Consider the following 12,574-nt stretch of genomic DNA (forward strand, 5'->3'; position numbering starts at 1 on the left):
ACTATTGGTCCTGGGTGTAAACTGCTTCCAGGGTAAGCGCTTCCGCTCTCTGGGCTGACTAAACCAGCAGGAATACTCACCCTTGCCCCTCCTTTTCAGCGGCTGAGCAATCAGAAATGTCACGTCTGCCTCTATGCTTGTAGCAATCTCTCACAACCCAGGTTGGAGAAGAGTTAAATTAGCCCCTCTGTCCTTAGACATGGTTTTTATATGTGATTTGCTTCTCTTTTGGATGTCTAGAATAGTATTAGTTTACACGCAAATCACTGTAGCTGTTGTGGGGTTCAGATGAGGGGCACACACGCAGTGGTAAACAGAAAATAAGCAGCCCTAGAAGTCATGAGTACAGAAAGTGGCTTTCCGGACCCCTTTGCCGAGTGTGTGACTCTTTGGGGAAAGGTGTTTTTCAGAGTGTGATCAGGAGGTGGACAGCTCCAGGGCCATCTTCAGGCCTTGTCTGTGGGTCCCAGGTGGCTCCTTCCACTTACCCTCTTTGTAGTTGGACAGCCTGTTTCCTCTACTGTAGGGCACCAAGACACTGCCCCATCAACGGAGTTCCTCAACCCTTTTTACCCCGCAACTGCTTTGGTATCCAGAGGCCTCAGAGTTAAGTCCTTTATGGTAATGTGTTCTGTGGGGAAGTTAGAACTGCTTTTGGGGGATGTTGATCCTTTTAAAATATGCTGCAAAAAGATAGTTTAACATTTCCTGGTGAATGCGTTCTCATGATTGCTTCTTACTTTATTTTAGCCACAGATCTGCTTCTTGCCTGGAACCCCATTTGTTTGGGCTTGGTAGAAGGAGTTATTGGGAAAATTCAACTTCATTCAGGTATGTTTTTATAAGCTCCTTACATTTGTAAAATTTAACATGATATTCTGTGACATTGTCCTTTTCAAGGTTGTGTATAAATTCTATTATTACATTGGTTCATTTGTCATCATTTGAGGCTTCTTAAAGCAAGTATATTTCTATTTAAGCTTAATGAAATAAAAATAAAGCTTTTGAAAAAAGAAGACACGGTATTACAGTTGATTTTGCTCTTTTGTTAAAAACAATTCTCACAAAATCCCTCCTTGGTGCCAGGGATTGTGCTAACAGGCTTAGCACAATTGTGAGCCCACACTGACCCCTCTACTCTCCCAGAGCTCAGAGTTAGAAGAAAAGACAGAATGCATGACTGCACGGTACATGTGTGGTCCTTGGGCATGGACGTGCATTCTGTTAAGGAATGGTACAGCAAGTTCACAGACATGAGTGGAAGGTGCTGGAACAAAGCTGGAAATGTCGACAGGTGGCAACATGATTGGCTGGCTTTGGGTCAGCTGCCTCGTCCTGAATCAGTCACCCCTGCCAGGAAGTCTTTTAGTGTGTGGTGTGGTACTGTCTGGGACCTCTCTGTAAGGCAGGCAAATGGATGGAAAGTCTAAGTTATTCACCTGGCTCCCACCTGGGAGAGCAGATACCTCTTCTCCCAGCTGTATGAATATGCATGCTACATATGTATGGGTACTCAGGCGGCCAGAAGAGAGTGTTGATCCTCCTGTAGCTGGAGTTCAGGCAGTTGTGAGCAGGCCCATGTGGGTGCTGGGAACTGGAAGAGCAGGAAGTATCCTTAACCACTAAGCCATCATTCCAGCCCCTTCATTAGATTTTCAGAGACAGGGTCTCACCCTAGCCCAGGTTGTCCTGGAGCTTGCAATATAGTCTAGGTTGGTCTGGTATTTGATATCCTCTGCCTTGCCTGCTGAATGATGGGTTTACAGGCATGTACCATTATACCTGCTTCCTTTGATAATAACTTTAGTATGACTTATGCACTATAGGAGACTCTGGCATTATTGCTGTATAACTGCCCCTGAAGTCAGTTAATCTCTGCAGTATGCCTGTTGTGACTTTTGTTTATTTGCTCCCTTTCTTCTCTCTTATGATTAGCGTGTGTGTGTGTCGGGGGGTGGGGGGGTGGGGAGGCTGAGACTGTTGGTGCCTGTGTGCCACAGTGCTCTTTTGGGGGTTGGTCTCCTCTTTCCACTGTGGGTTCAGGGGATAGAACTCTGGTCTTCTGTGTTTACCCACTGAGCCCTCTCCCTGTCCTTGTTCTTTCGTTGTGTGACAGGGTCTCACTTTGTAGCCAAGGTTTATTTTGAACTCATGATGATTCTCCTGCCATAGCCTCCCGGGTGCTGGGATTATAGGTTGGAGCCACTAACACATATATATTGGTTTTTTGAGACAAGGTTTCTCTGTGTAGCCCTGGTTGTCCTGGATCTTGCTCTGTAGCCCAGGCTGGCTTCAAACTCACAGAGATCCACCTGGCTCTGCCTCCTGAGTGCTGGGATTACAGGCGTGCACCACCACCGCCCAGCTAGGTTTTTTTTTTAAGTTTAAAATATGATTATTGAGGGCTGGAGAGATGGCTCAGAGGTTAAGAGCACTGCTTGTTCTTCCAGAGGTCCTGAGTTCAATTCCTAGCAACCACATGGTGGCTAATAACCGTCTATGATATTTGATATTTGATGCCTTCTTCTGGCGTGCAGGCATGCTTGCAGATAGGACACTGTGTACATAATAAATAAATCTTTTAAAAAATATGATTATTGAGCATTTAGGCATTAAGTTGATTTTTGTGAATTACAAAAAAAATGGTGGAGACAGTTTGTAATTTTCTTTTGCTAGATCCTTTATTATATTTTAAATAGTGTTCTTATGAAATTTTTTATAAATATAAGACACTGCTTATCACAGATAAATAGTATAAGGTATTCTAAAGTGTATGTTTTTATCTCCTGTCCAGATTAAGAAGTGAAACATGACCAGTGACTTCAGAGGCATCTTTGCCATTTCTCCAAGCATGTCCTTCCCTTGAAGGGAATCGGCTGGAGTTTTGTTACTTTCTTGAAAATTATTACTATTCTTGGTTATAAATTCCTAAACAGTATGTTGCTAAGATTTATATTTTGGAGATTTCTATTTAAATTCCATTAAATTATTTGTTCTCCTCTCTCTCTCTCTCTCTCTCTCTCTCTCTCTCTCTCTCGTGTGTGTGTGTGTGTGTGTGTGTGTGTGTGTGTGTGTGTGTGTTTATGTGGGTATGTGTTCATACATGTGCATGAGTGTTTGGAGGCCAGAGGTCGAAGTTGAGTATCTCCCTGTGTTTCTCACTTTAATTTTTGGGATAGGGGCTGAACCTGGAGCTGATGGATTCAGCCGAGCTGACTGGCCAGTGGACTCCAAGAGCCTTTTGTCCTGCCTTCCCAGAATGGGGATTACGGATATATTATTCCTGGCTTTTGCATGAATGCTGGCGATTTGAATTCAGGCACATAACTGTTGAACTATCTCCCTTGCCCATGTTCTGTGGTGATCATTACTGTGAAAATATCTCTTACATTATTTGGCAAGTTACTCCTGAACAGCTAATCTCTTGTTTTTAAATCTTTTCTTCTGTATTTCTTGAGACATGGTCTTACAATGTATCCCTGGCTGGCTTGGAAGTTGCTATGTAGATCAGACTGATCTAGAACTCAGAGATACGCCTGCCTCTGCATCCTGAGTGCTAGGATTAAAGGCTTGAGACACTATACTTGGAACTTTTTTTTTTGTATTATTTATTTTATTTATTAATTATTATTATTTTGAGACAGGGTCAAACTATGTGATGCTGGCTAGTGTGGAATTCACTGTGTGAACCAGGTCAGGCTGGCCTAGAATTTAGAGATCCACCTGCCTTTGCCTGTCAAGTGCTGGGATTAAAGGCATGTATACTAGCATGCCTGGCAATTTTATTTATTATTGATTTTTAAAGATGAGGTCTCATATATCCCATGTGGGCTTCAAACTTGCTGTGTAGCCAGGGACAACCTTGAACTTGTGTTCTCCCGCCTCTTCCTCCTGAGGGTCAGGATCACGGGCGTGTGCCACCACTCCAGCCACCTCTTCTTTTGTTGTTGATGGTTTGAGATTTACCTGTGCTGATAGATGAAACTAGAGTTCCTTGTTCTTCCTCTATTTGAATATTTCATGATTTGTCTGTCTTCCCCTCCCTGGGTTATTTAGTCCTCCTTTCTTTTTTTTCCCTGTTAGAAATAATATTGCTCTGAGTTTTGTTGTGTATTCTGCTTTTGGTAGGCTTTAGAAATGTCCTTCAGCATGGAGGAGAAGAGCATTTAGTCATTATGTAACCGTGCTAAGTATTTTAATAACACTCTCCTACCTGTCCACATTTACATACATATATCTCTAATTCATTTACATACTGACAAGATAATTTCACAGCTGGATGTTCTGAGCTAAAATTCATTTTCTATTATGTAAATGACATGTATGAAACTTCTGAATTATTTTTCTCCAATTTCAGTCACATTTCAGAGCAGTGAATGAATTGCTGAAATCAGTCAGGAGACCGAGAGTCAAGCTCCGTTTGTTAATATTTTTTATTATTATTTATTAGAGAACTCTGGCATCTGCGTCGCTGTCTGTTGTGCATTCAGCCATCCCCAAAGCTGGCTGATTGGTTTAAGATGGTAACAGTGCACCGTCCCCCAGGATCCCTCGTGCTGATGATATTCATTCCTCTGTTCCTCTCCCTGGCCCGCTGGGTAGACCGCAGCAGCATTCGCCCGAGTTGCCACACTGCCTTCTCCCCATGGCTCTCATCTCACAGGGCCTCTCTTCTGGGATCCTCCTTTCTATTCTGGAGTCCTCTTCTTTCTCCTGAATAGTGGGGACATCTTTTCAGGGAGCGCCTGGAAGCCAAGAAGATAAATCCCCAGGTCAAGGGCCTTACTTCTTCAGCTGTGAAGCAAGAGCCAGAGGAATTTGCCTCATTATGTGTTTGGGTATTGTGAGTCTCGAGTGAAATAGGCTCTTTTATCAAGACGCTTTTACTTATACAACTCTGTCAGCTTATGTTAAAGGGAAAAATCTATCAGCTTGTGCAAAAACCACTTTTTATAAGAACCCAGCGTACTGAAACCAAATGTGGATGTTATATGGGATTTGAGATCTCTCATCAACATTTCTCTTGGCACATCTCCTTCACCTATTTCTTTTTGATTTTTCCCCCCTTTTTGGAGATAGAGGTCTCAAACTTCCTATGTAGCCAAGGATGACCTTGAACTTTTGATCTTTCTGCCTCCCTCCTGAGAGATGAGATGACAGATGTGCACTGCCATACCAAGTTCAGTGGTGCTGGGGAGGAGTTCAGTGGTGCTGGGGAGGAGTTCAGGAGTGCTGGGGAGGAGTTCTGTGGTGCTGGGGAGGAGTTCAGATAGTGCTGGGGAGGAGTTCTGTGGTGCTGGGGAGGAGTTCAGTGGTGCTGGGGAGGAGTTCTGTGGTGCTGGGGAGGAGTTCAGGAGTGCTGGGGAGGAGTTCAGGAGTGCTGGGGAGGAGTTCAGGGGTGCTGGGGAGGAGTTCAGGAGTGCTGGGGAGGAGTTCAGGAGTGCTGGGGAGGAGTTCAGGGGTGCTGGGGAGGAGTTCAGTGGTGCTGGGGAGGAGTTCAGTGGTGCTGGGGAGGAGTTGGGTGATGCTGGGGAGGAGTTGGGTGGTGCTGGGGATTGAACCCAGGCCTCATGCATATTAGGCATGCACTCTGCCAGCCAAGCTCCAGCCCTAGACTTTATTTATATTAGAAAAAGGATTCTGCTCGAAAGATGGCATTCTCATCTTTCAAGCCTACTCTGAGGTTCCCTGTAGTCAATGGAGACTGACCAGCCATCAAAAAAGACTGGAGAGGGAGTCTGGTTCACACGTCTAGAGAAGAGGCTTGTTGGTCCTGCTTGGCCAAGGACCTTCAAAGTCACCTAGTTCACAGTGCATCACAGGCCACTTTCCTAATGAGGAGAGCAGTCAGAGAAGCGGGGAGTGGCCTTGGCAGACCACCCCAAGTTGGCTTTTTTTTTTTTTGAAACAATCAGAAGGCATCTTGGCAAAGATACATCTTCACAGTGTACAAAAAGATTATTCCACAACATTTCCCCTCTTTTGTGTAAATAAAAAGAAAAGCTTTTAATTGTAACAGTAAAACTATATATAATAAGAACAATTTTCAAGTAAGAATTATATTCACAATGTCCAGGTAATAATAATTCACTATTATATTAGTGATAAATAAAAAGTTTTATGCCTAAACCATTTTTTAAATAAAAAAGGTTATCTTTATTTTTTCATTCAATAACTATATTTATTATTCATTAATTACATTAATTGTATTGATTATTACATTCATGATATTATGTCCTGATACTACTGTCCATTTGTGGGGCTTTTCCATCACACAAAACAGAAATTCTGTACTTAGGAAATGATTCCTCTATATTTCTTTCTTCTTCATCTTGAGATAATCTTTCTGTCTCTATAAATTTGTATATTCTATATATTTCATGTAATACAATTCTGTAGTATTTGTCCATTTTTTAAAATGTAAAAATATTTTATGTGTAACTGCAGGAGAAATAATACACAGATAGCTTGAACATAAAAACAAGTTATAATTCAAAAGTCCAGGGTTATTTGAAACTGGAAAATATTTTCTCTGTAGAAAATAGTAAAGATGATAACATTTCCCAACAAGCCCTTTTAAGCCAAATAATAGCTGAATTATACATAAAAGTATTGTTGGCTTTCATCAGCACTGGCCAAATTGAAGTTAATGCCTGCTGAACTTTGGTCCTCCGTGCAGAAGGTCTGCACGTGTGTGGTTATCTTGTTTATGTGTAGGCAGCGTGAAAACTAGTGATGCGGGACTTTTGGAAGAGGGGGGGGGTGGAGAGTGAGCTGGGGAAAGAAAATATAAAAAGGAAAAAGCAGGGCAGGAAAAGTCTCTTGATTGTATCTTGTCAGGGTCACTTAGCAGGTTTGTTTGGTTTTGAAAGAAGGGAGCCAGCAGAGAAGCAAATAGAGATCTTCTGGGGCCTCTGCCGCCCTTCTTCCCACAGCCTTTTCTTCTTTGTTACTCCGCTCCAGCTCCTCACCTCGAAGGTCCATCCTTCCCTCCTGTTCTCTTACATCCTCTGCCCTCCAGGCATCACCCCTTCTCTCCCATGTGTAGCTGAAGTTCTTGCTCAGAGTTAGACTGACCGGAAGGATCTGTTGTGTTCCTGGTGTGTCAGAATTGAGCTGATACTTTGGGGGCATTTTCCCACGGGGCGTCTTATCATTTGGGGGTAGGAGATGAGGGAATAAAACATCTGTTCTTAAGCTGTCGTTCTTGTCTGTTTCCTCCCACTGATTCTCTCCACATTCATGCACACGTTTTTGTTCTTGCCTGGTGCACTGGGAACAGGATTTGATTGGAACAGATGTCATTGTCATTCTGAAGACGGCGTGGGCGAGCTGTGCTGCTGCTCATGATTGTCACTGAACTCTGGACTCTGAGGAATAGAGCAGGCTCTCGTGACTTTCAGAACTATACTTGTTTGCTAGGACAGTCAGAGCAGAATGTCACAGGTTGGAGGAGGCATTGAACACAGAATTTCATTTTCCTATAATGCTGAGACTAGCGTGTGGGCAGGGCTTGTTTCTTCTGAGCCCTCTTTCCTTGTCTTATAGATGGCTGTAATCCCCATCTTGGGCTTTCCTTCCTTTGTACCTTTGTGTACTTAAATTTTCTTATAATGAAACTAGTTGTGGGGCTAGAGAGGTGGCTTAGCAGTTGAGAGCACATACTGCTCTTGCAGAGGGCCTGAGTTAGATTTCCAGCACCCATGTCAGGTGGCTCACAACACCCTTTAACTCCAGGTCCAGGGAAACCAATATTTCTGGCCTTTGGGGGCATTGGCATTCACGTGCACATACACATACCCTACATAATTATGCATAACTAAACATAATAAATCTTTAAAAAATAGTAAAAAAAAACAATTATACTGGATTAACCCCCCCTAATAAATTCATTTTAATGTAATTCCTCTTTAGAGATTATCTCCAAATATGGTCACATCCCAAGGTCAAGAATTCAATATAAGAGATGGCTGAGCTCACAGCAGCAAGAACCTAGCGCTCTGTTGAAACCCTTATTACGAAGCTTTGCAGAGAGTTCTCTCCAATCTCGGTTGAGCAGTGACATGTTTTCCGGATGTGACTAAGCAGTGAGGAGGTAGAGTAGATGACATGATGACCTGGGGTCAGGACTTCGTGAGCCTCAGTTGCCGCCAGATGGCCATGCCTCCAAAGCAATTGGACTGGTTAAGTGAGTTCTTGACCATAGAAAGCACTAAGTATAACTAATATTTCTCATTTCCTCCTCCTCCTCTTCACTTGCTTGCATGTGTTAGACTTGTGATTCTCTTGCCTCAGCCTCCGGTGCTGTGATTGTGTGGACGGACATGCGCCACCATGTCCACTTTGTTTGGATTTCTTTTTGTTTTTCCTTTAAAGAACCTAAGTGATAGCCTACTACAGAACCACCTAATTTCTACGTACATAGTTGTGAAAAAAAGAGAAAAAGGTAAACTTGAACTGTTCTCTTAAGTTAGTGTTTACTGAAATTGTAGTGACATTAACAAGTTACCAGAAACTTCACTGTGAGATGGCAAAAGAATTTTCAGTAGTAAAATATGAAAAAAGTTAAAGTATGTTCAGTTGTGCATTTTCCCCCTTTGGACCAGGTCTCATCCCTTGGAAGTCTGGAATTTACCATATGCTTACTTCATATATGAGTTCAGACTGGCTTTGAACTCATAGAGATCCATCTACTCCAGCCTCTTGAGCACGGGATTAACGGTGTGAGCCACCGAGCTCAGCTGTTCTCTCATTTTTACAAGGTCTACCTTGGTGGCAAGGCAGCATCTATGTAGAGCTGTTGTTTTTCATTTGAATGCTCTCCTCTGATGTGTGCAGGCAAGTGTACCTTCAGGGTTTAATGTGCTGCACCTCTGACAGTTTGAATGTCTGGCATCAGGTTGACCAGTTGAAATTTATTGACAGGAGGAACAGAACATAGAAGGAATGTCAATATGCTTGGCAAATTGAAGGAAAGTAAAGCACCATGAAAAATATTTTTATTGGCAGCTGGAGAGATGGCTAGCTGTCAAGAGTGCTAGCTGCCCTTGCAGAGGTCCTGAATTCCCAGCTCACCGCTGCCTGTAAATAACTCCAGCTCTAGGGGATTTGATGCCCTCCTCTGGCCTCGAAGGCCACTGTCACACAGAGGGCGTACACAGATAGACGAACATACACATCTGTAAAAATTTAAAAACAAAATACTTTTATTCATTGCAGTGTCCAGGTGGAAATAAAAACTATAGTGCAGTTCTTACTATACTTATATGTTAATTATTTGTTTCTTTTTATTTATTTGTCTGCCGCCTTTCTATATGATAAGCTCCAGAAGGATAGGGCCTGGAGTGCTGTGGTTTTACTCTGTGTGTCTGTATGTGCTGGCTCATAGTAGGGGCTGTTCCAAAATACTAAGTAAGTGCTTATTGATTTAACAGATATTTGTGGTGTGCCACTGTGTGCCAAAGGCTGGAGGTGACACTGGGGCTGTGGATAAGAGACTTCAAGTAGTAGCATATATTAATTACCCAGCCATACAGTTTTGTCCTCATAGACATAAGCTTCTGAAATATGGGTGCTATGTGCCTGACTGGATGGAGCTGGGGTCCCAGGATGGAAGGCATCTTTGAGGAAGTAATATATGACTTAACGTTAGAAAAATGAGTATATAAGACATAGGCTAATGGAAAAGGCAATGGGAGATAAGAGGCGAGGGATGAGAGGAGAGATGGTACATGGCAGAGTAAGCAACTGTGCAAAAAAAAAAAATGATGGATGTTCCTGTCCTTTGTCTTCTGTATAAGATCTGCGGTACAGTTACAGCTTCATGCAAGTGTCTATGAAAAGATTGCTTTAGGCTGGAGATTTAAAATGGGTCACAAAAGTTCTTCAAGTTAAAATAGACTGTGAAGACCAAGGAGATAAGCTCAGTTAAAGGCAAGAATTATCTAAATATAAAAAGTATGAAGATTCATTAGCAAAGATATATAACATCATGAAATATCAGAAATAGTTTGAAAATTGTCTTAATTTGGCAAGTCTCTTTGTTTAGTAACTGAATGAATTACTCCTCATAGTACTGAACAATCACAGTCAGAATTCACTTATGTAGATCTCATTCATTAAAATAGTACTCACCATCTGCTCTTCCCTCGTTTAGAATGGTGAATCTATCTCAGTCATTAAGATGGTAAAATATATTATGCATGTGATTTAAAAACTGACTGTAGTCTTTATATGGAGGGCTTCCTTGCTATGGGACTAATGACAAGAAATATTTCAAATGCTTTAGCTTTTGCTAAATCCTTAGCATTGCTTCAGTACTTACATGTTCAGCCATTGAAAACTCCATTCTCAAGGGCACTAGAGACGGGCGCCTATGCAGAGCTCCATGGCAACCTGGCTCCTAGAACATCACTTTAGATAGTGCTTGTCTTAGCCAGTGTTATATTGCTGTGAAGAGATGCCATGACCACAGCAACTCTTAAAAAAGAAAGTAGGGTTTAATTTCATCTTGTTTACAGTTTCAGAGGTGTACTCCATTTTCTTCATGGTTGGGAGCATGGCAGCAGGCAAGCAGGCATGGTGCTGGAGAAGAAACTGAGAGTTCTGCAGCTGGATGCATGGGCATCAGGAAGAAACACTGGGCCTGGCTTGGGCTTTTGAAACCCCAAAGCCCAACCTCAGTGACATACTTCTTCCAAGACCACACCTTCTCTAATAAGAAAACACTCCTAATCCCTCTTAAATATTGCCATTCCCTAACAACCAAACATTCAAATATATGAGCCTATGGGGGCTATTTTTTTTTCCAAGACAGGTTTTTTCCTGTGTAGCTCTAGCTGTCCTGGAACTCACTCTGTAGACAAGCTAACCTCGAACTCACAGAGATCTGCCTGCATCTGCCTCCTGAGTGCTGGGATTAAAGGCGTGCACCACCACCGCTGGGCTGTAGGCCCTATCTTATTCAAATCACCACAGTACTCCAATTTGAATGTGTTTCATGTCTAATTGTACCAAGCAGGAGTAAATTCTTTATTGTCTACCAATAAGTCACATTATTAAAATCTTGTAGGAAAATTGGCTGTGGTGCTCCATATCTGTGATCTCAGCACTCGGAGGGCAGGGAGGAAGATCAGAAATTCAACGTTATCTTTTACAAAGTTGAATCTAGCCCAGTCAAGGATGGTCTGGGCTACATAAGACCTTGTCCCAAAAACAAACAAACCAAATAATAATAATAATAATAATAATAATAATAATAATAATAGCAATAAACCAAAAATCTGGATAGAGATTGTGATGAAAGTTTCAAAGCTATGAGTTTATTAAGATCATTGAGTTGTATATTTATAAGCAGCTGGTTTTTGTTTGCTGCTGGCCTGAAACTTGATACACAGATGAGGCTGGCATCAAACTCACAGAGATCCACCAGCCTCTGCCTCCTGACTGCTGTATTTTTAAATTTCTTTTAAATTTCTTTTCATTTTTAAATTTAAAATTCTTATGCTTTTACTTTTAAAATGCATTTGTGTGTTTTAATTAGTTAATTTGATGCTATGTTTTTGTATGTGTGTGCTTTCATGTGCCTAGGCTTGCATGCAAGTGTGCTATAGCACATGTAGAGAGGTCAGAGGACAGATTTCAGGTTTTGGTTTTCTCATTCCACCATGTCAGTGGGTTCTGAGACTTTGGTCAGGCTTGGTGGCAGGTGCCTTCATCTCTTGAGTCATTTCACTCTTCCCTAAATGGCCAAATATTATAGTGTATCATTTATACCTCATTAAAAGGCCTCAGAATCATTAAAGCTGGGTGTTAAAGCATAAACCTTTACTTCCAGCAACTAGAGTATAGAGGCAAGAGGATCATGAGTTCAAGGCTTGCCTGTGCTATATAATGAGTGAGTTCCAGGCCAGTGGGGGATACACAGAGACCTTGACTCAAAACAAAACAATCCCTTCCCCTGTTGTGTGGGCATTTGAACTATGTGGAATCAGAAGACAACCGGTGGGAGTTGGTACTTCATTCCACCATGTGGGTCCTGGGGTGTTGAACTCAGGTCATCAGGTTTGGTGGCAACTACCTGCCTTTACTTGTTAAACCATCTCCCCTATTTTAACTAAAAATAAAACCAAGGGCTGGGGTGGTGGTGCACATCCTTTATTCTAGCACCCAGGAGGCAGAAGTAGGTAGATTTCTGTGAGTTCGAGACCAGCCTGATTTACATAGTAGGTTCCAGATCAGCCAGGGCCACGTAATGAGAGCCTTTCTCAAAAGCAAACAAGCAGCCACAACAGTAACTCAAGGGCCTGGGGATGTGGCTCACTGGTTAAGAGAACCCACACGGCCACTCACAGCCATCCAAACTCCAGTCCAGGGCATCTGATGCCCTCTCTGGTCTCCTCAGGCACTGCATGCTCACAGTGAACAGATACACATGCAGGCAAGACACTCACACCTTAAAAATAAGAAGAAAAACCAGTAGGGCTGATGAGATGACTCAGAGAATACACACACACACACACACACACACACACACGCACACACACACGCACGCACGCACGCACGCACGCGCTCC

The 12,574-nt window shown here is 42.5% G+C and overlaps 1 protein-coding gene across 1 annotated transcript in view; it reads left to right on the forward strand.

Moving 5' to 3' along the window:
• The window catches only part of Inpp5f (inositol polyphosphate-5-phosphatase F), a 95,549-nt gene that overhangs the window by 31,690 nt on the left and 51,285 nt on the right, over positions 1 to 12,574 (forward strand). Inside the window, exon 2 of the mRNA XM_036194738.1 lies at positions 751 to 831. Coding sequence (XP_036050631.1) covers positions 751 to 831 — 81 coding nt within the window. The remainder of the gene's footprint in view (positions 1 to 750; positions 832 to 12,574) is intronic.

This window comes from Onychomys torridus, chromosome 1, assembly GCF_903995425.1.
Source record: "Onychomys torridus chromosome 1, mOncTor1.1, whole genome shotgun sequence".
In the NCBI taxonomy this organism is placed as follows: domain Eukaryota; kingdom Metazoa; phylum Chordata; class Mammalia; order Rodentia; family Cricetidae; genus Onychomys; species Onychomys torridus.